Raw genomic sequence first — 20,694 nt, forward strand, 5'->3', positions numbered from 1 at the left:
TAAATTGTGTTAGCTAAAAAAGGAGTATAAATTTTTTTGGGCCTGGCGCAGTGGCCTAGCAGCTAAATTCCTTGCCGTGAACTCCTGGGATCCCATATGGGTGCCAGTTCTAATCCCAGCTGCCCTACTTCCCATCCAGCTCCCTGCTTGTGGTCTGGGAAAGCAGTCAAGGACAACCCACGGTCTTGGGATCCTACACTTGGGTGGGAGGCCTGGAGGAAGTTCCTAGCTCCTCGCTTCAGATTGGCGCAGCACCAGCTGTTGTGGCTGCTTGGGGAGTGAACCATTGGATGGAATATCTTCCTGTCTGTATATCTGACTTCGCCAAAAAAAAAAAAAAAAAAAAAAAAACAAAACCCCACAAAAAAACCAAATCTTTTTAAAAAAAGAGTATACATTTTTAATTGGTTGATAAGAAATTAATGGAATGAGAGGATGGTTCCTAGTATTCTCTAGAGATAATACATTTAGGAATTTGCAAAAAACAAAAGGGGGGGAGGTTAAAAGAATTTTAAACCAAATAAATATTGATCAAAAGACTTGACAATAAAATAAGTTTTGCACCATCTAGAAAGTTTGAGATGAGATGGAACAGAGCTTACTTTTATTGGGAATCACTAAAACGAAATACAATACATATTCTTTTTAAGTTAGACATTTATTACTGTAAATTTCTTTTCTATAGAAAGAATGTAATCTAGCTTTCAGAAATATAATTTTTATAAAGTTACCCAGGCATGTAACTTTGGTGATATTCTTTGACAAGAATATGTTAAACTTCTAGTAAATGATCTAGTACTTTTACAACAAAGAAAAACCAACAGAAATGGTAGACAAGTGCTCAGTACTAACATGTACAGATAATTGTAAGGGTAAAAAAACTACAATGTGGACAAAAAATAGTCCTATTTATCTATCTAATGATGATGATTACAACTAATGTGATTATTTACAACTGAACCATGAAGTCAACAAGAATCATTTGTCATGTTTTTATGTGAATTCAAATTCACATTTGCAGTAGCTGTATTTTTATTTCAATAATGTTTAGCTGACGCATAATTACTGTGCATATGTATGGGGTGTGATGTTCTGTTTTGATTCCTATATATTGTGTAATGTTCAAATTAGGGTAAACATATCTATCTTCTGGAACATTTGTTTATGGTAAAAACATTCAAAGCCTCTTCTTCTAGTTTAAAAAAATCCAGCATCTTATCATTATCTGTAGTCACCCCACTGTGTAAGAGAACACCAGCACTTCTTTCTCCTGTCTAACTGTAACTTAGAAACCATTTATCAACCTTCCTGCAGCCCTGCCTCCCCCCCCCCCCCACTCTCCCTAGCTTCTGGTAAACACCATTCTACTCCTGACTTTTATGAGATCAACTTTAGATTCCACATACGAAGAAGATTATGTAGTACTTGTTTTTCTGTGCCTGGATTATTTCACTTAACAATAATGATCTCCAGTTGCAAGTTTGCAGTGGCTTTAAATCTAAGCAGTTCATCTGTCACAAAAAAAGTGAGACTTTTATGTAGACAAAAAAAAAAAATCCTGGATCCTGGATGTCTTATCTAGTGAGTGCTTCTGAGTTATATCTAACATGACCTTGGAACAAGCCACTATCATGTCTCACTTAGATAACAGCAATAGCCTTCTAGTTGGTCTATCTGCTTCACCCTTAGGCAGGAGTTACATTTTTAAAAGAACAGATATTCCTCTACCCTCAAACCTCCAGTAAATATGTTCTGTATTTCTTATTTTAATTGCTCTAAAAATAACAGAGAGTTTAGGGTAATAACATTAATAATGGAGGTGTTTATTGTGTATGTAATAGTGAAATATATGACACTAATGACACAGAGATGGGAGGGAGATTTGAGAATATGTTTGAAGTCCGTATTATGCTACAGGTGAAGTAAAAGTTCTCCTTTTTAAAAGGTGGACACAAATTATTTAAAAATGAATAATGTAAAACTTAAGGCAACCATTACATACATTCTAGAAAAAGAGAGAAAATAGTAAGACGAGATTAAATGGAATGATTTAAAAATGCTCAAACAGACAAGGAAGCTAGCAAGATGGCAGATTTTGATCCAAACATACAAACAATTCTTTTTGACATGAATGGTCTAAAAGCAATAAGTAAAAGAGATTGTTAGATTGGACTAAAAAGCAAGAACCAACTGTATGTTACCTATAAAACGCACACACACACACACACATAAACTGAGACACTAACCAAATGAAAGCTAGAGCAGCTACATTAATTGCAGAAATAAGAGACATTACATACTAAAGGATTCTCCAGGAAGATGTAACAACCCTAAGTGTGCATGGGCCTAACAAGACATGTGAAAGACCCAGGCAAAATCTGACAGGAAGTGAAAAGAGAGATCCAGAGTTACAGTTGGAGACTTAAACATACTACTCTCTCATTAAATTACAGAACAGCGAGACAAAAAAAAAAAAATCAGCAAAGATGTGGATGTTCTGAGTAGCACTAGCAGTCAAACTGACCTAGTGGATATTTATAGACTATTCTGCCAGGCAACAGCAGACTACAGATTCTTCTCACATGTACACAGAACACTTACCAAGAGAGACCATATTCTGTGACATAAAACAAGCTTTCATTACAGAAAACCAAAATCATATAAATGTACAATTCTTGGGCTGTAACAGATTTTAATGTAGAAATCAATAATATAAATAAATCTGGATAATTCTCAAATGTTTGCAAATGCAACACTATACTTCTAAATACTCTTTTGAAGCAAGCAAAAAAATCTCAAGGGAAATTAGAAATAATTTTTAAGATTTATTTATTTTTATGGGAAAGTCAGATTTACAGAGAGGAGGAGATAGAGAAAGATGTGTGTGCTGGTTCACTCCCCAAGTGGCTGCAGTGGCCAGAGCTGAGCCGATCCAAAGCCAGGAGCCAGGAGCCTCCTCCAGGTCCCCCACATGGGTGCAGCATCCCAAAGCCTTGGGCTACTTGTGACTATTCCCAGGCCAGAAGCAGGGAGCGATGGGAACTGGAGCAGCTGGCACATGAATCAGCACCCATATTGGATCTTGGTGCGTGCAAAGTTAAGCCACTAGAAAACTGCACCAGGCCTGAAAATAATTTTAACTAAATCACAGGGTCAACATACTTTTTCTGTAAAAGACCAAACAGAAGTATTACAGGCATCATGGGCCATATAGTATCTGCTAATCACCTGTGCTGTTGTTTAGCACAAAAACAAAGCGTAATGTACACAAGATTGAGCATGGCTGTGCTTCAATTAAGCCTCAGGATTTTACTAAAGTGTCAGGCCAATATTTTCCCAAATCCTGAACTATATGAAAATGAGAAATATAACCTTTTGAAATATGTGGGCTGCAGTTGAAGCAGTACTTAAAATAATGTTAACATAAAACACATATATAGTTGATTCTTTTTATTCCCCCACATGCCAATTTGCTTATGTATTACAATATATTTGTAACCCTTCAGAAAAATATTTGTAGTGCTTTCATGATTATTCATGGATATGCAGAGTAGCAAAAAATTTGGGGTACCAGATGTGCATGGCTCTAGCTGAGATCAACCAGAGTAATATTCGGCCTTATTTCGGCTTTTGTATCAAAAACAAGAGGCCCTTTTGTGGTTTCTGTAAGCACCATATTTCTTTCACATTTTTGTGCTTTTAGCTGATGGTTTTGCTGTTTAAAATGGCCCCCAAACACAGTGCTCAAGCACTGCCTAGTGTCCTAGGAAGGCTGTGCTGTGCCAAGGAAATACTTGTGTGTCAGGTAAGTTTTGCTCACATGTGAGGAATGGTGCTGCTGGCTGTGATGTCAATGTTAGTGAATCAGCGACACATGCTAATAAATAAGGTGTCCAGAAACACAAACACACTGGAAACCAGTTACATGTTAATCACTTGATGAGCATGTTGCCACTGGAGATTTGCAGAATCTTAACTCTATATTTCTCCTAAACAGCAGTGCAGTATTCGCTTCTAATTCAGTGCTAGCAGAGACTTTATAGGATATAACTATGTGATTAAAAAGAATCAACTATCTAAAATAAGCAACCCAAGCTTAAACAATAAAGAATTATATGAAAAGTAAATCGAATCTAAGGCTAGTTAAAGAAAGCAACAGATATTAGGACAGAAATTAATGAAATTGAAAAGAGAAGAGCAAGGGCCGGTGTGACGGCATACTCTCACTGCAGCACTGCCAACACATATGGGTACCGGTTCGTGTCCTGGCTGCTCCACTTCTGATCCTATATGGGATGTTGGTGTTGCAGGCAGCAGGTACACCAGAATGCCAACCTCAAGATTATATATATAATTACATAAATTTATTTGATAAAGCAGCAGTACGGTCTGAAAGGACTGATTATAATTTTGAAAATACTTCTGTGGGTAAAATGCAATCAAACAGCAGTGCATGCTACAGAAAAATCTTTTGTGAAAGGAAGAAATCAGTGATGAGCCAAATTTCATTGTTGTCTCATTTTAAGAAATTTTCACGGCCACCCCAAAGTTCACAGTCATCTCTCTGATCAGTCAACGACTCCAAAAGCCTAAGTAAGACCTTCCACCGAACAGAAAGATCACGTCATTGTTAGCTCTGTAAAGCAACATTTTAAAATTAAATTATGTACATTACTTGATTGGACATTATGCTGTTACATGCTTAACATACTATAATAGGTTGTAAATGTAACTTTTTATGCCCTAGAAGAAAATTCATCTGATTTCACTAGAACATTCACTTTATTGTGGTGATCTGGAAATGCATCTACAATATTTCCAAGGCAGGGATAGGGAATACCCAGCCAGCAGGCTGTACAAGGCCAGTGAAATAATTTGGTCAGGCCCTGCCAAGGCAATCTGGCGGGATTCAAAATTCAATAAATGTATAGCACACAATTTTTTAAAGATTTATCTATTTTGGGGCCCAGTGAGGTAGCCTAGCGGCTAAAACCTTTGCCTTGCACGCACCGGGATCCCATATGAGTGCCAACTCCAGTACTGGCAGCCCTGCTTCCCATCCAGCTCCCTGCTTGTGGCCTGCGAAAGCAGTCAAGGATGGCCCAAAGCCTTGGGACCCTGCACCCGTGTGAGAGACCTAGAGGAGGCTCCTGGCTCCTGACTACAGGTCAGCCCAGCTCTGGCCATTGCAGCCACTTTGGGAGTGAATCAGTGGATGAAGGATCTTCCCCTTGTCTCTCTATATATATCTGGCTTTCTAATAAAAATTTTAAAAGATTAAAAAAAAGATTTACCTATTTGTATCTGAAACACCGAATTACAGAAGGAGAGAGAGAGAGAGAGAGAGAGAGAGAGAAAGAAAGAAAGATATCTTCCATCTGCTGGTTCACTCCAAAAATGGAGTCTGAATTCAGGAACCAGAAGCCTCTTCTGGGACTCTCACATGGGTACAGGGGCCCAAGGACCTGGACCATCCTCCACTGGTTTTTCAGGCACATTAGCAGGAAGCCGGATTGGAAGTGGAAGAGCCAGGACTAGAACCTGCGCCCATATGGGATGCCAGTGCCACAAGTGGAGGGAGACTTCACCTATTACGCCACAGTGCTAGCCCCAACAGGCTAATTTTTTTTTAAGATTTATTTATTTTTATTACAAAGTCAGATATACAGAGGGCAGGAGAGACAGGGAGGAAGATCTTCCATCCGATGTATCACTCCCCAGGTGACCGCAACGGCCGGTGTTGCTCCGATCTGAAGCCAGGAGCCAGGAACCTCTTCCAGGTCTCCCATTCAGGTGCAGGGTCCCAAAGCTTTGGTCCATCCTCGACTGCTTTCCCAGGCCACAAGCAGGGAGCTGGATGGGAAGTGGAGCTGCCAGGATTAAAACCGGCACCCATATGGGATCCCGGAGCATTCAAGGCGAGGACTTCAGCCGCTAGGCCACGCGGCAGGGCCCCCAACAGGCTAATTTTTAAGCTGATAATTTTGTATGACCTGCAAATTTTGCAATAGCCTTCAGTGGACAAAAGGTTTCCCACTTCTGCTTTGAGGTATGTCTGTGTAGAACTAATTGTAGGTATGTATGATATATGGTTTGATATTCAATACATGTATTTCTTATCTCTGTTGGAAGAATCTAAAACCAGTGACTTCTCGGTACTGATGGGTACCTCTTGCACCCATATCTTAGATTCTAATTAATACTGTAGAATAAGAGGAATTGATGGTTCTAGGAGAAATAGTTGATGGTAGTTCTGGGGAAAGGAAAGTGACTGGATGGGTCTTGGTGATCGAGAAAGTAAGGAAGTTCTCAAAGATGAAGGCATGTGGAAGTGACAGAGGAACCACCTAGAAGAGCCCCCAGGCGCTGAAACTGGAACAATGTGATAGAATTGAATAATAACCTAAAGAATCAAATCTATATCCATGAGTCAGTACTGACAGAAGTCAATTTACTGATAGGGAGTAGACAAATAAATGGGAGTAGAATTCACCACCCTTTTTAAAAGAAGTATTCCAAATAATACATTTTTACATTCCCCTTTCTAGGAGGCAAGTCCCAACTCTCCTCTCCTTGGGCGTGGGCTGGTCTTTGTGCCTCCGTGATGCAGAGTGTGGAAAGGCAAACACAAACGTTACAGCAGAGACCGGTGGCAGGTGCCGCCTCTCGTTGCCATGAGGTGATGTGATGATGTGAAGGGCACCCATTATAACCCCAAACTAACCGGACAAAATATCAGACAAACCCAACCTGAAGGATATTCTGCAAGAGACTGAAGTGCTTTCACTGATTAGAGGAGGTTTAGGGGACATGGCAAGTACTGTGGGATCCTGGATTGAATCCCAGAACTGAAAAAAGGACGTAAGTGGAAAAGCTGGTGAAATGCGATAAAGTTTAAAATTAATAGTATTTTACCAATGTAAATTTCTTAGTTTGACAGATGTACCATTTGAGGAAGCTGGATTTTTGTATGTGTGCCCCCAAACCTAAAATTATTGCAATACAAAAACTTTACTTCTGTGTTGGAATAAACATTTAATAGCTTCTCGTTTCACTCAGACTAGAAGCCAAAGTCTCCATGGTGGCTTACATGATGCTACATTATCTGGCTTTACATCTATTACTTATCAGACCCCAACCACTGTGTTTGCTAAATGAATGAATAGTTCCCTAAAACAAAGGAAGCCAAACCTGAATGATCATAGACTCATCAGGGAAACTACTGAAAATACAGAGTTCAAGGTTACATCTCAGAAACTTATGAATCAGTCTTTCTGAGGTGGGGAGCTGGCAGTTTGTGTTTTGTTTTTTTGTGTTTATTTCACTTAGAGACCATGCACTGGTTCAATCTCCAAATGCCTGCAAAGGTCAGAGCTGAAGCAGAGACTCAGGAACTCAGTGTGGCTCTCCCCAGGTGGCCAGCAGGAGCCCAATTACTTGGTACATCGCTGTTGCTTCCCAGTTTGTATTAGCAACAAGCTGGAGTCAAACCCATACATGACAATTTGAGAGGCCGGCACCTTAACTACTAGGCTAACTGCCTGCTCCTAGAAATTCATATTTTTTAAAGATTTTTTTAAAAAATTTGTATTGGAAAAGCAGATATATAGAGAGATATATCCTGCAATGGCAGGATCTGTGCCGATCTGAAGCCAGGAGCCAGGAGCCTCTTCCAGGTCTCCCTGCGTGAGTGCAGGGTTCCAAGCCCTTGGGCCGTCCTCGACTGCCTTCCCAGGCCACAAGCAGGGAGCTGGATGGGAAGTGGAGCAGCCAGGACACAAACCCAGCGCCCATATGGGATTCCAGCACATGCAAGGTGAGGGCTTTAGCCACTAGGCTACCACACTGGGCCCAGAAATTCATATTTTTACGAGTACCCTAGATAGCTCTGAGAATGAGTCAGGTTTGAAAGATTCTCAAAATGAAAAACAATGAACTCTCTTTTAACTGAAGCTAAATAATTGTGACTACTTTAACCGGAGATTCTGAGGTGCCAAATATTAGATAAAAGTGAATTTTCAGAAGAGTATGTCCACCTTTAGTTCAGTACAGTGGTTTTCATCTGGGAGCAATCTGGCTTCCCAGAAAACGTTTGGCAATGCTTGGGAACATTTGTAGTTGCCATAACTGGAGAGTGGGTTACTACTGGCACCTAGTGGCTGGAGGCTAGAGATGCTGCTAAACATCCTATAACGCACAGAAAGAGCTCCCAGTAACAGAACTATCTGACCTGAAATGTCAGTGCCAGACTGTGAAACCCTGCCTTAGAATGACTGTTGCAGACTTGTTGATAAGGATTCAGCCGACCCAACTAGCATCAGAATATCTCCACTGATGATCTGCTCAGTGTTCCACATGAATCAATATGTTATTGGGCAACTTCAAATTCCCCCCAATTTTTAATTTGTAAATCCTCATTCATTATAGTATAGAAGACTTGAAAAAATACCATAAACCCACAGAAAGTTGACATTTCACTGCATTGATTTTACTGCATACCACACACCATCTGCAAGCACATTCATTGCTTTTTTTTTTTGCTGAGTCATTTGAAAGTAGCAGACATCATAACACTTCAGTGTGTATCTTTTACATAGTCACAGCACCATTATCATACTCAAGGATGTTAGTACATATTCTGTATCATCTTCAGACTTCCCAGATTGTCCTCAGAATGCCTTTTACAGTTCTATAGCTCCAAGATCTAAAGTTCACTTATTAAACTTACTTATGTCAGTCTCCTCTTTTTTTATTTTTAGCCGGGGAAGGGAGGGGCAGGGTGAATGCGAATGCTTCCATTTCATCTGTTGTCTCACTCTCAGGAATGCTTGTAACGGTTTGGCCTGTGCTGCGTCTGCCAAAGCTGGGAGCAGGAACTCAATTCAGGATCTCCCATGGGTGTCAGGAACCACATTACTCAGACTACCATCCCACTACTGCCTTCCAAAGTTCAAAGCAACAGGAATCTAGAACCAGAAGTCAGCCAGATACTGAATCCGAACACTCCAGTTTGAGAGGAGGGCATCTTAACTCGCCTTAGCCACCAGGCCAAATGCCTGCCTTCTTAACTGTCTTTTAATCCAGAAGAGTTTCCTTATTGTTTTGTCTTTGGTAACGCCGAGGAGGCCTAGCCCACTGTTTTGTGTAATGTTTTCTGTTTCGGAGTTCTCTCACTGTTTGATTACGATGTCATTTAGCATCTCCCCCCTCCCCAATTAGAAGTCTTTACTCCATTTGTTTCAGGTTAAATGCTTTTGATGGAGTGGGCATGTGATCTAGCTGTTAAGATCAGACTGCCTGTTTTGTTTTTTAAGATTTTTAGAAATTTTATTTGAGAGACAGAAAGAGAGAGGGTGGGCCTGGCGGCATGGCCTAGCGGCAAAAGTCCTCGCCTTGAACGCCCTGGGATCCCATATGGTCGCCGGTTCTAATCCCGGCAGCTCCACTTCCCATCCAGCTCCCTGCTTGTGGCCTGGGAAAGCAGTCGAGGATGGACCAAAGCCTTGGGACCCTGCACCCACGTGGGAGACCTGGAAGAGGTTCCTGGTGTCCAGCATCGGATCGGCACAGCACCGGCCCGTTGCGGCTCACTTGGTGAGTGAATCATCGGATGGAAGATCTTCCTCTCTGTCTCTCCTCCTCTCTATATATCCGGCTTTGCAATAATAATAAATCTTAAAAAAAAAAAAGAGGGAGAGAGAAGACACAGAGACAGAAAGCTATTCTACCTGCTGGTTCACTCCCCAAAAGGCTGCTGACAGCTGCACCTGAACCAGGCCAAAGCCGGGAGCCAGGAGCTTCTGAGTCTTCCAAGTGGGTAGTAGGGGGTCAGACATTTGTGCCACTTTCCACTGGTTTCCCAGACACATCAGTAGCCAGGACTCGAACCAGTGTCCAGATATGGGATGCCAGCATCACAGGCAGCAACTTACCTGTTTCACTACAAGCGCTGGCCGCAGACTGCCTGGGTTTGATACCTGCCTGCAACTCCTGATTTCAGCTCCCTTTCACGCAACCTCTGGGAAGTAGTAGTGTTAACTCCTGTCACTGACCTGCTGTCACTCATGGGGGAGACCTGGATGGAGTTCTGGGCTCTCAGCTTTGGCTCAGCCCAGTCCTAACCACTGTGAGCATTCTGGGGAGTGAATTGGCAGGTGGAAAGCATGTTCTCTGCCTCTCACTTTACAGGTGATGGTGCAGAATTCCCACTGCACCACATCAGGAGCAGCACAGGTCGGCTTATCCATCACTGAAGCTAAGTTTTATCACTGGACTAACATGGCATTCAAATCTCTGCTATTAAGGCTCACTTCCTCTTTGAACAGAATATATAAATATTCAATTTCTGCATAACCTTTACCCCATTAGCTGTAGCATCCACTGATAATCTCTGACTAAAATAATTATTACATTGGTGTTGGAAAATGATGGTTATTTCCATGTTTATAATTATTTTTACACTTACTGGCTCATAATATTCTGTAAACACCAAACAAGCATTTCTTTATTCCTTCCCATCTTTTTTGCTTATAACTATGAACTATGAGTTTCTACTTTTTATAATATCATTACCTTCATTTTTCTTTTTGATGGCTAAGCTGTCCCAAATTTACGGCCAGTGTCACAGCACAGCGGTTTAAGCCACTGCCTGCATCTCAGTGCATCGGTTTGAGTCCCAGCTGCTCTACTTCCATAGAGCTTCCTGCTAATGGACCTGAGCAGTGGAAGATAATCCAAGTGCTTGGGCCCCTACCACCAACTTGGGAGACTGAGATGGAGTTTGATGCTCCTGGTTTCTGCTGGGCTCAGCCCTGGCTGGCTAGTGTGGGCATTTGGGGAGTGAACCAGTAGATAGATCTTTTTTCTTCATCTCTCCCTCTGTTACTTTCCTTTTCAAATAAATGAAATAAATATATTTTTAAAAATTTCCTTGAAGGTGGGCTGGGCTAGGCTAGGCTGTAGCCTTTGCCAGCATGAGGTAGAATTGGGAGGTGGGCCGGGCCCGGCCAGGCTACAGCACTCACTGGTAAATGCCGAGGTGAGGCAGGCCATGCCAGACTGGGCTACAGCACCCAGTCAGCACACATGGGACCAGTGGGGGAAGCTGGCAAGGGGGCTGTGAGGGGCTCCCCTGCTGGACCACTACTCCCACTGGAGAGCATGAGTTGGGATGGGGGAAGACCAGGTCGGGCAGGACTGTTACACCTGTTGGCCTCCTGTAAGCTGGATTAGGGAAATGCCAGGCTGGGTTGACTATTCCTTCTGGTGCAAGCATAAGTCAGAGTAGGTATGGGTTGGCTGGGCTTTGCCGCAGCATCAGCTGTCAGATGCTGGCACAGAGGACAAATTCTGTCAAAGTTAAGCTGCAGAACCACCTGGAAAGTGCAAGATCCAGGAGTGAAAGCGGGCCCAGTAGGGAACCAGTGGGCACCTCCCTCTTGGGTTGCCACTCCCACTGGGGAGCATGAGAACCAGGACAGGGGCAGGCATGACTAGACAGAGTGGCACCCGCTAGTACATGTGTGGGCTGGATAGTGGGGCTGGTTGGGTTGAGCTAGGCTTCGATACCCATTGACATGTATGAGAGCTGAATGGGATACGGGACAGACTGGACCAGTCTGCTGTACACACTGGCAAGCCCAGGAACCAGGGCAGGGGGTGGGCCTGGTGGGGCGGTTACTGTGAGTTGATCAAACTAGGCTGCAGCTCCCTCTAGTGTACACGAAGGCCGAGTGTGTGGTGGGCAGGATCGGCTGCAACACCCATTTTGTTTGTGTAAAAGACAGGGCTGGAGGCAGAACTGACCCAACAATTAAAACCAACAGCGTGTGTATAAGCTGATTGGGGCGATGGACTGTGCTGGACCCTGTACAGGCAGGCACACACAAGAATGAGGTCTGGGATCACCTCAGATGAAGTTTCTATAGGGATCCCTCCAACTGAATTACTGGACTCAGAACCCCAACCATGGAGATAATTGCAGGTTCTATGGTCTGACAGTGGGATGCATGTGTCAGTGCTAGGTCTGCTCAGTGGATCAGACAGGGCAGTGGACAGCATATCCAGGGCACATGGAGAATATGGCAGTACATTGGAGTCTGCAGAGGACAACTGGTACCACAACAGAAGATCGAGGACAGAACAAATTTATCAACTAACCCTGCCACATGTTGGCAGTGACTTTCGGGGCAAACGGAGACTCTAAGGTGGACTATGTCAAACAGCGGATTCTGGAGAGATTTCATTGTGCTTGGAGTGGCAAGATTGGCAGTAATTTGGAACTGTTGAACTATCAAAACCACTTGAGCAGGACCCTCAGAGCATGCCCCCCATTGGGGACCCTGGGGCGGTGTTGGGTAGCTGTCCTCCATCTCAAGGTACAAAGGTGTTTAGGGTTTCTCCCCTTATCTGTCCCCTTCCCCCAGATACAGGAAGGAAAAAAGAGAATGTGGAAATGGTGATCTCACCCAACTTCCTGTAGCCCTTGACCCTTATCACCCTAATCAACTAAGTAAAAATCATAAAAAAAAATAATTAATGGAAATTAAATTAATAAAATTTCTCCCAAATTTAGTGAATGTTCCCGCAACTTTTGACATGAGCTAACCAGTTTTGATTGCTTCCTATGGGCATGTTTTTAGAGACTTATTTATATTTTTAAAAATTCCTATAATATCTGTTCATTGGTTTTAGTTTTTGTTTTTGTAGCAACAGAACATTTTACATCTTCCATGTGGAATATATTGCTATTTAAATGAAGACATTTATATCTGGCTAGATAATTTTTTCTTTTCCCTAAATTTTTATTTATTTGGGAGTTATAGACGAGAGAGACAGTGTTATCTCCACTTCCACTGGTTCTCTTCACAATGTACACAGTAGCATCGGGCAGGGGCAGGGCCAGTTCAATGCCACAGACTCAATCCAGGTCTCTCACATTGGGGACAATGTCCCAGTAACCTGAGCCATCTTACCGCCTCCCGGGGCATGTGCTCGCAGGAACTTGGAATCAGAAATGGACTCGGGACTCAAACCTGGGCACTCCAACATGGGCTGTGGGAATCCCAAGTAGCACCTTAGTAGCTATGTCACATGTCCACTGCTGGCCTGTGCAGTAATCCATGACAACTACTCTACTAACATCACTTAGAATTTAGACATACTCATTTCATTCCTACCCGTCATACTTTAAGATGACCACTGCACTTATTATTTCATTTGTTTTCCAAACGCTGTTAAGACTTTTAAAGGATCTTTTCCAAAACTTCACGTTGATCCAGAATTTTAAAAATCTTGAGGGCCCAGCACGGTGGCCTAGCGGCTAAAGTCCTCACCTTGAATGTGTCAGGATCCCATATCGGCGCCGGTTCTAATCCCGGCAGCTCCACTTCCCATCCAGCTCCCTGCTTGTGGCCTGGGAAAGCAGTCGAGGATGGCCCAATGCTTTGGGACCCTGCACCCATGTGGGAGACCTGGAGGAAGTTCCTGGCTCCTGGCTTTGGATTGGCTCAGCACCGGTCATTACGGTCACTTGGGGAGTGAATCAATGGACGGAAGATCTTCCTCTCTGTCTCTTCTCCTCTCTTTATATATTTGCCTTTCCAATAAACATAAATAAATCTTTGAAAAAAAATCTTGAGACATGGCTGTATCAAAAGAGTCAGGTCATGACTTCCTTATACAGCTTGAAAATCCCTTATGCAAAATGATTGAGATCAGAACAGTTTTTGGATTTAGGCATTTTTAAAAAGATTATGTACTATGTGCATATATATAAAATGAGATTTGGGGGTGGGATATAACACTCAAGTTTAAATTCAAAATTCATTCATTTCATATATGAGGTATTTATAAAAATGTCATGGAAAACACATATTATAAAAAAAGCAGAAGTTTCAAATTTTCTTCAAGCAAAAAAGTTTATTTTAATTCCATAATTTTTTTCAAGTCTCCTGTATCCTTTACACAGGAAATTTATATAATATTTTAGTACTCTTTGTGACCTATCACATGAGGTCAGGTGTGTCATGTCAGCACTCAAAGGGTTTCAACATTTGAAAAAAAAATGACCTCACATTTTGGAAGATTTCATCTGGATTATGAATACTCACGTTCTGTGCCACTGGAAGTCCTTACCTCACATTTTGGAAGATTTCATCTGGATTATGAATACTCACGTTCTGTGCCACTGGAAGTCCTTATACACTTTTATAACCACAAAAGTACATGAAGTACCATACTAATACTTAACAGCTGAGTATTATTCAGCATTACTAACTAAAAGTATCCAAATCATCCTGCAGCATTTTCATATAGGGTATAGGGATTTTTTTTTTAGATTTATTTTTATTGGAAAGGCAGATCAGATTTACAGAGAAAAGGAGAGACAGAAAGATCTCCCATCCACTGGTTCACTTTCCAAACGGCCACAGTGGCCAGAGCTGAGCCACTCTGAAGCCAGGCGCCACTTCTTCTTGGTCTCCCACGTGGGCGCAGGGTCCCAAGGCATTGGGCCGTCCTCGACTGCTTTCCCAGGCCACAAGCAGGGAGCTGGATGGGAAGTGGAGCAGCCAGGATATGAACTGGCACCCATATGGGATGCCACACCTGCAAGGTGAGGATTTAGTCATTGCGCCATCATGCCGGGCCCATTTTCATTATAGGTCTTTACAGTTTATTAGAATTCATTTTTACATAAAAACATAAGCATGCAGATATAATATACATCCACGATCTCTAGGGTATGCTTACTCAGCACTGCATATTTCTGTTCATATTTTCTTCAATAAATCAATAAAAGCCTGGTGAGCCTTGGGCAATGTCCCTGCTCGGAACAACTACATAGTAATCTGTGTGTGGTCTCTCGGATCAGCACATCTTGAAACACAGAGAGGAGTAACCCTTTAGGAGGGAACACAAACTTCACTTCTCCTCTCTGGATACATACACCCAGTCTCTGAAATGCACTGGTGGCACTCACCCTGGGGAAAAACAATTTCTAACACATGAGAAGTTAATGATATGGAAAACTGAATTAAAATATATGTTTATTTGGGTGTAAAAACTTTTGAAATTCATGCACAGCTTTTTCACAATATTGATTATTCTGAGTTTTTTGACAACTACTTTATTTTGTAAAGATTTTTAGAAATAATTTACACCAAAATAAACTTGGTTTTCCACAATCTATTTGACGTCCTCTTGTTTTAAATACATAAAAATAATATACTACTTTGTTTACATTCCTTTCTTTCCCAATAGCACCAAAGCTCACTGAAGGCTGAAAGAGCCTTCGTCAGCTGCTTTGCCACTGCAGAAACGGAATATGAAATGTTCACTCAGTAGGCAACTGGGAAAGGTACAGCAATATAATAATTAAAAACCATAAATACATAATCATATTATTTTAAAATACTAAAAACATGTAATATGAAAAAAAAACCCCTTAATGTCTAATTGGTATTTTGACAGAGTTTCCTGGGTGATATGAAATTTGGAAATTTCTGAGCAGCATAAGAGAACTGTTGAAAGGATAATAAGTCAAATTAATAAATTGGGCCCGGCGCGATAGCATAGTGGTTAAAGTCCTCGCCTTGCACACGCCGGGATCCTATATGGGCACCGGTTCTAATCCCGGCAGCCCTGCTTCCCATTCAGCTCTCTGCTTGTGGCCTGGGAAAGCAGTCGAGGACGGCCCAAATCTTTGGGACCCTGCACCTGTGTGGGAGACCAGGAAGAGGCTCCTAGCTCCTGGCTTCAGACTGGCTCAGCTCTGGCCGTTGCAGCCACTTGGGGAGTGAACCATTGCAAGGAAGATCTTTCTCTCTCTCCTCCTCTCTGTATATCCGCCTTTCCAATAAAAATAAATAAATCTTTAAAAAAAAATTAACAAATTAAGAAAATAACCACCGGGCTGGCATTGTAGTGCAGTGGTTTAAGCCACTAGCTGTGATGACAGCATCCCACGTAGGAGCACCAGTTCAAGTGCTGGCTGCTCTGCTTCGACCCTGCTCCCTGCTAATGCACCTGAGAAAGCAGCGGAAGATGGCCCAGGATACTTGGGCTTCTGCAAGCATGTTGAGAGACACAAATGGAATTCCTAACTCTTGTCATCAGCTTGGCTCTGCCTTGATTGCACTGGCCATCTGGGGAATGAAATAATGATCGAAAGATTTCCTTCTCTCTCCATCCCTCCCTCCTTGTTACTTTGCTTTTTGGATATATAAAATGAATGTTTACAGACAAAGAAAGAAAAGAACTTGACAAGCATCCCATCATTCCGAAGGTACCTTTTTTCAGAAGAGGACTGAAGTCAGCTGCTTTCTCTCGAAAAACCCTTTGAGCATCCTCAGGTTTCATGGTCACTTCCTTTGTTTGAACTAGGAAAAAACCTTTGCCAATCATCTGTGGAAAATAAAATTGCATTTAGATTTTAAAATGAACTTCTGAGACTAAATATGTTTCTACTCTAGCAGTTCTCTGTATAAAATGCAACATTGCATTTTATACACTAACCCTGAACATGTGCTATAACAAGATAGCATATACGGGAGGTTCTTCCAGATGCCTATGGATTAATATTGTCATACCTACTCTGAATATTAAGAGTCAAATAATATGAATCACCCCTTAATTGTACAATTAAAAATATTTTTGATTGAGACTGCCAACAGAAATTTTAGGTTGGTGATACTGCAAATGTCTTAACAGGAAGAGACTAGTTTAAGGTATATTCACATGATGAAACACCACACTTCATTACATTTATCATAGTTCATTAAATATAAAAAGATTTTATAATAAAATGAGGAAGGCTTGTGTAATAATGTTCAGTTTATTTTATTATTTTTTCAAAGATTTATTTTATTTTCATCGGAAAGTCAGATATACAGTGAGGAGAGACAGGAAGATCCTCCTTGTTGACTCAGTCCCCAAGTGACCGCAACAGCCAGAGCTGAGCCAATCCGAAGCCAGGAGCCTCTTCTAGGCCTCCCACGCAGGTGCAGGGTCCCAAAGCCTTGGGCCATCCTTGACTGCTTTCCCAGGCCACAAGCAGGGAGTTGGATGGGAAGCGGGACCACCGGGATTAGAAACAGCGCCCATATGGGATCCCGGTGTGTGCAAAGCGAGGACTTTAGCTACTAGGTTACCACATGGGGCCCAATGTTCAGTTTATTTTAAAGTCCTCGCCTTGCATGCACCAGGATCCTATTTGGGCACCGGTTTGTGTCCTGGTAGCCCTGCTTCCCATCCAGCTCCCTGCTTGTGGCCTGGGAAAATAGTCGAGGACAGTCCAAGGCCTTGGGACCTTGCATCCATGTGGGAGACCCAGAATAAGCTCCTGGCTCCTGGCTTTGGATCAGCTCAACTCCAGCCATTGTAGCCACTTGGAGAGTAAACCAGTGAATCTTTATATATATATGTGTGTGTGTGTGTGTGTATATATATATATATATATATATATATATATATATATATATAAAAATTATTAGTGGAAAGAGATTTATAGAGAGGAGGAAAGATCTTCCATCCACTGGTTCACTTCCCAAGTGGTTGCAATGGCTGAAGCTGAGCTGATCTGAAGCCAGGAACTTCTTCCGGATCTCCCAGTGGATGCAGAGTCCCAAGGCTCTGGGCCGTCCTCTTGCTTTCCCAGGGCAAAAGCAGGGAGCTGGATGGGAAGTGGAGCAGCTGGGATATGAATCAGTGCCCATACGGGATCCCAGTGTGTGCAAAGTGAGGATTTATCCACTGAGCCATCATGCAATACCTAGTTTATTTTTTAAAGAAATTTATCGATTTTTATTGTAAAGGCAGAGTTAGAAAGAGAAAGAGAAAAAGAGAGAGAGAAATAGATTCCATCCACTGGTTCACTCTCCTAAGGGCTGGTTAAAGGCCGGGAGCCTGGAACCTCTTCTCCACCTCCCATGTGGGTGCAGGGTCCCAAGGTTTTGGGCATTCCCCACTACCTTCCCAGGCCATAAGCAGGGCACTGTATCAGAAGTGGAGCAGCTAGGACATGAACCAGCACTCATATGGGATCCTGACACTGCAGGCTGAAGCTTAAGCTGCTATGTCACCACATTGGCCCGCATGTCCATTTTAACCGGTATGATACAGGGGCTGGGACTGTGGAATAGCAAGTTAAGCTGCCACCTGTGACACTGGCATCCCACATGAGCACTGGGTACAGTTCTGGATGCTCTCCCTCTGATCCAGCTCCCTGTTCATATGTCTGGCAAAGCAGCAGAAAGTGGCATGAGGGCTTGGGCCCTTGTTACCTGTGTGAGAGATCTGGATGGCACTCCAGGCTCCTGGCCTGAGCCCAGGTCATTCCTAGCTGCTGTGGCCATTTGGAGAATGAATTACCAGATGTGAGATCTCTGTCTCTCCCTCCTCTATAACTCTGGTTTTGAAATAAACATTAAATAATCAAAAGGCATGATATTAACTTGTAGAGTATAACACAGTAATGATAGATCACATTTATGGAATACTTACTATATTCTAGGCAGTTTTATGTACCTTATATATATATATATATTTACATTTAACCCTCTTACAAGATATATATTATGATTACCATCATTGTGGTTAAACTTGCTCAAGGTCACATAACTGTTATGTAATAGAGCTGTTCATGTGCAATTAATCTGAGTAGAGATTAAATGAATTAAAAATTATTCCTAAAAAAGACTTCAAGGAACAGTAAAATTATGGAAGATTTTAAATCTATTTCTATTCTTTCTTATTTCTATAGTTCACTACAGTAAATGAAAATAGCTTAACAAATACAGAGTCGTTATAATTACTTAATTTTTAAGGAAAGCTTATTGAACTTTAAAAAAAAAATTTTATTAGAAAGGCAGATTTAGAGAGAGAAGGAGAGGCAGAAAGACCTTCCATCATCCACTGGTTCATTCCCGGAATGGCTGCAATGGTCAAAGTTAAGCTTATCTGAAGCCAGGAGCCAGGAGCTTCCTCCAGGTGTCCCACATGGGTACAGGGTCCCAAGGCCTTGGGCCATCTGCTACTGCTTTCCCAGGCCACAAGCAGGGAGCTGGATGGGAAGTGGGGCTGCCGGGACATGACCTGGTGGTCATATGGGATCCCGGTGTGCACGGTCAGGATTTTAGCCAGTAGAGGCATCATGCTGGGCCCCTACCTCTGCTTTTCATCTAGGTTTCTGTTTATGCTCTTAGGAGGAAACAGACAATGGCTTAAGTACTTGGGATTCTGTTACCCATGTGGGAAATCCAGATGGAGTTCCTGGCTCCTGGTTTTGACCTAGTCCAGCTCCAGCCCCAGCTGTTGAAGGTACCTGGCAGTGAACCAGGCGATATAAGATTTTGTGTGTGTGTGTGTGTGTGTGTGTTTCTTCCCCCTTTGTCACTCTACCTTTCAAACAAATAAATATTTTGAGAAAATTGCAGAGAATAACATGGGTATCACCTCCAGATGATGACTGTTGAGGTTAGTTAAAATATGAGAAATAATCCTATTTCTAGTTCTGATTTTCTACATTATTCTTCCTTTCCCATTTTATAGCCAGACACATAAGCTAATGATTTAGATAGTGTAACCTAAAACGAACTATGAAATTGTATCTTCAGTATTTTTCCAAATATTGAAGATACATTTTTATAAAAGTTCTCTTTTTGAAGATTTGGAAACAGGGTTAACAATTTAAAATTATTAAATGCTCCCAAACAATTCAACCTACTTTACTGAGTAATTTCCTTAAAGTGCTTATATTAGTGCCTGGCATATAGTAAACACTGTGTCTGTGCTGGCTATTGTTATTAATGCCGGATTGTGTTTATTTTGTATTCTATAAGGACATTTAAAGAACCTTATTCTTCCTGGTCATATTCTTTTCAAGGACATTCAACATTGCCCTATTATACATCACTGGGAAACCATTAAGAACATCTTGAAGATTCATGAAGCAAGACTGTTTTGATAGCGTTTCTTAATTTGTACCAAACGCTAAATAAATGTCCCTTCCTTATTAGCTACCAAAAAAGAGCTTAAACGAAATAATTATATCTTTTGGAAGCTATTTGTAATTAAAAAAATCCCAATAGTATAATAAAATATTTATCTCTCAGATGTTGATTAGCATGTGATTAGAAAGCTCAAAGCCTAGAAGTATTTTTTGCCATATCTTACCAGATTCATAGCATGCTTTCATCAGATGGGCACAATAAAACAGAAAGCACTAAATGATACTTTGCCTTATTATTTTGAAAACTATCTCAGATACACTTTGCAAATTTCAGACATGGATTTTCTACTCTGTAGAATATATACCTATGGAGAAGTAATCATTTTTTTTCCTAAAATCATTCCTTAGACATGTTCCAATTTAACAAATCTATTTTTAAAAAAAGGCTTGATGGAGATTCTATTCATGTCTCCATTTCTGGAATCTTGATTTTCAGATTCAAACAGGATCCTCCCAAAGAACACCTGATTAAGAGACAATCAAAACATCCCACTGCTGACTCCTGAGTAGAGAGGCTTAGCAACACGGGAGCTGCTGTTTCTGGAGACCCTCACTTTTTGGCCCCAGTTATTCTACAAACGGAAGCTCCAAACCCAGAACCTTTCTTTACTCATGAGCTCACCGGAAGTCCTCGCTCCTCAGCCTCCCTTCCATGGCAATAGGGGCAAAGGAAAAGAAGAAGTGTA

General features: G+C 41.8%; 1 protein-coding gene and 2 long non-coding RNA genes across 3 annotated transcripts in view; 2 read left to right on the forward strand and 1 right to left on the reverse strand.

Annotated features, from left to right (window-relative positions):
• LOC131478666 (uncharacterized) overlaps positions 1-6,676 on the forward strand; it is a 58,897-nt gene extending 52,221 nt beyond the window's left edge. Inside the window, exons 3-4 of the long non-coding RNA XR_009244597.1 lie at positions 3,704-3,805; positions 6,549-6,676. This is a non-coding gene — a long non-coding RNA (uncharacterized LOC131478666). The remainder of the gene's footprint in view (positions 1-3,703; positions 3,806-6,548) is intronic.
• Positions 1-20,694, reverse strand: part of RP2 (RP2 activator of ARL3 GTPase) — a 44,440-nt gene that overhangs the window by 9,836 nt on the left and 13,910 nt on the right. The window contains exon 3 of the mRNA XM_004587869.3: positions 16,290-16,404. Within this exon, the coding sequence (XP_004587926.2) occupies positions 16,290-16,404 (115 nt within the window). The remainder of the gene's footprint in view (positions 1-16,289; positions 16,405-20,694) is intronic.
• LOC131478667 (uncharacterized) lies at positions 15,267-20,516 on the forward strand. The gene is made up of 3 exons (XR_009244598.1): positions 15,267-15,358; positions 19,203-19,317; positions 20,445-20,516. It is a non-coding gene; the product is annotated as an uncharacterized LOC131478667 (long non-coding RNA).

This window comes from Ochotona princeps, chromosome X (genome assembly GCF_030435755.1).
Source record: "Ochotona princeps isolate mOchPri1 chromosome X, mOchPri1.hap1, whole genome shotgun sequence".
Classification (NCBI taxonomy): Eukaryota; Metazoa; Chordata; class Mammalia; order Lagomorpha; family Ochotonidae; genus Ochotona; species Ochotona princeps.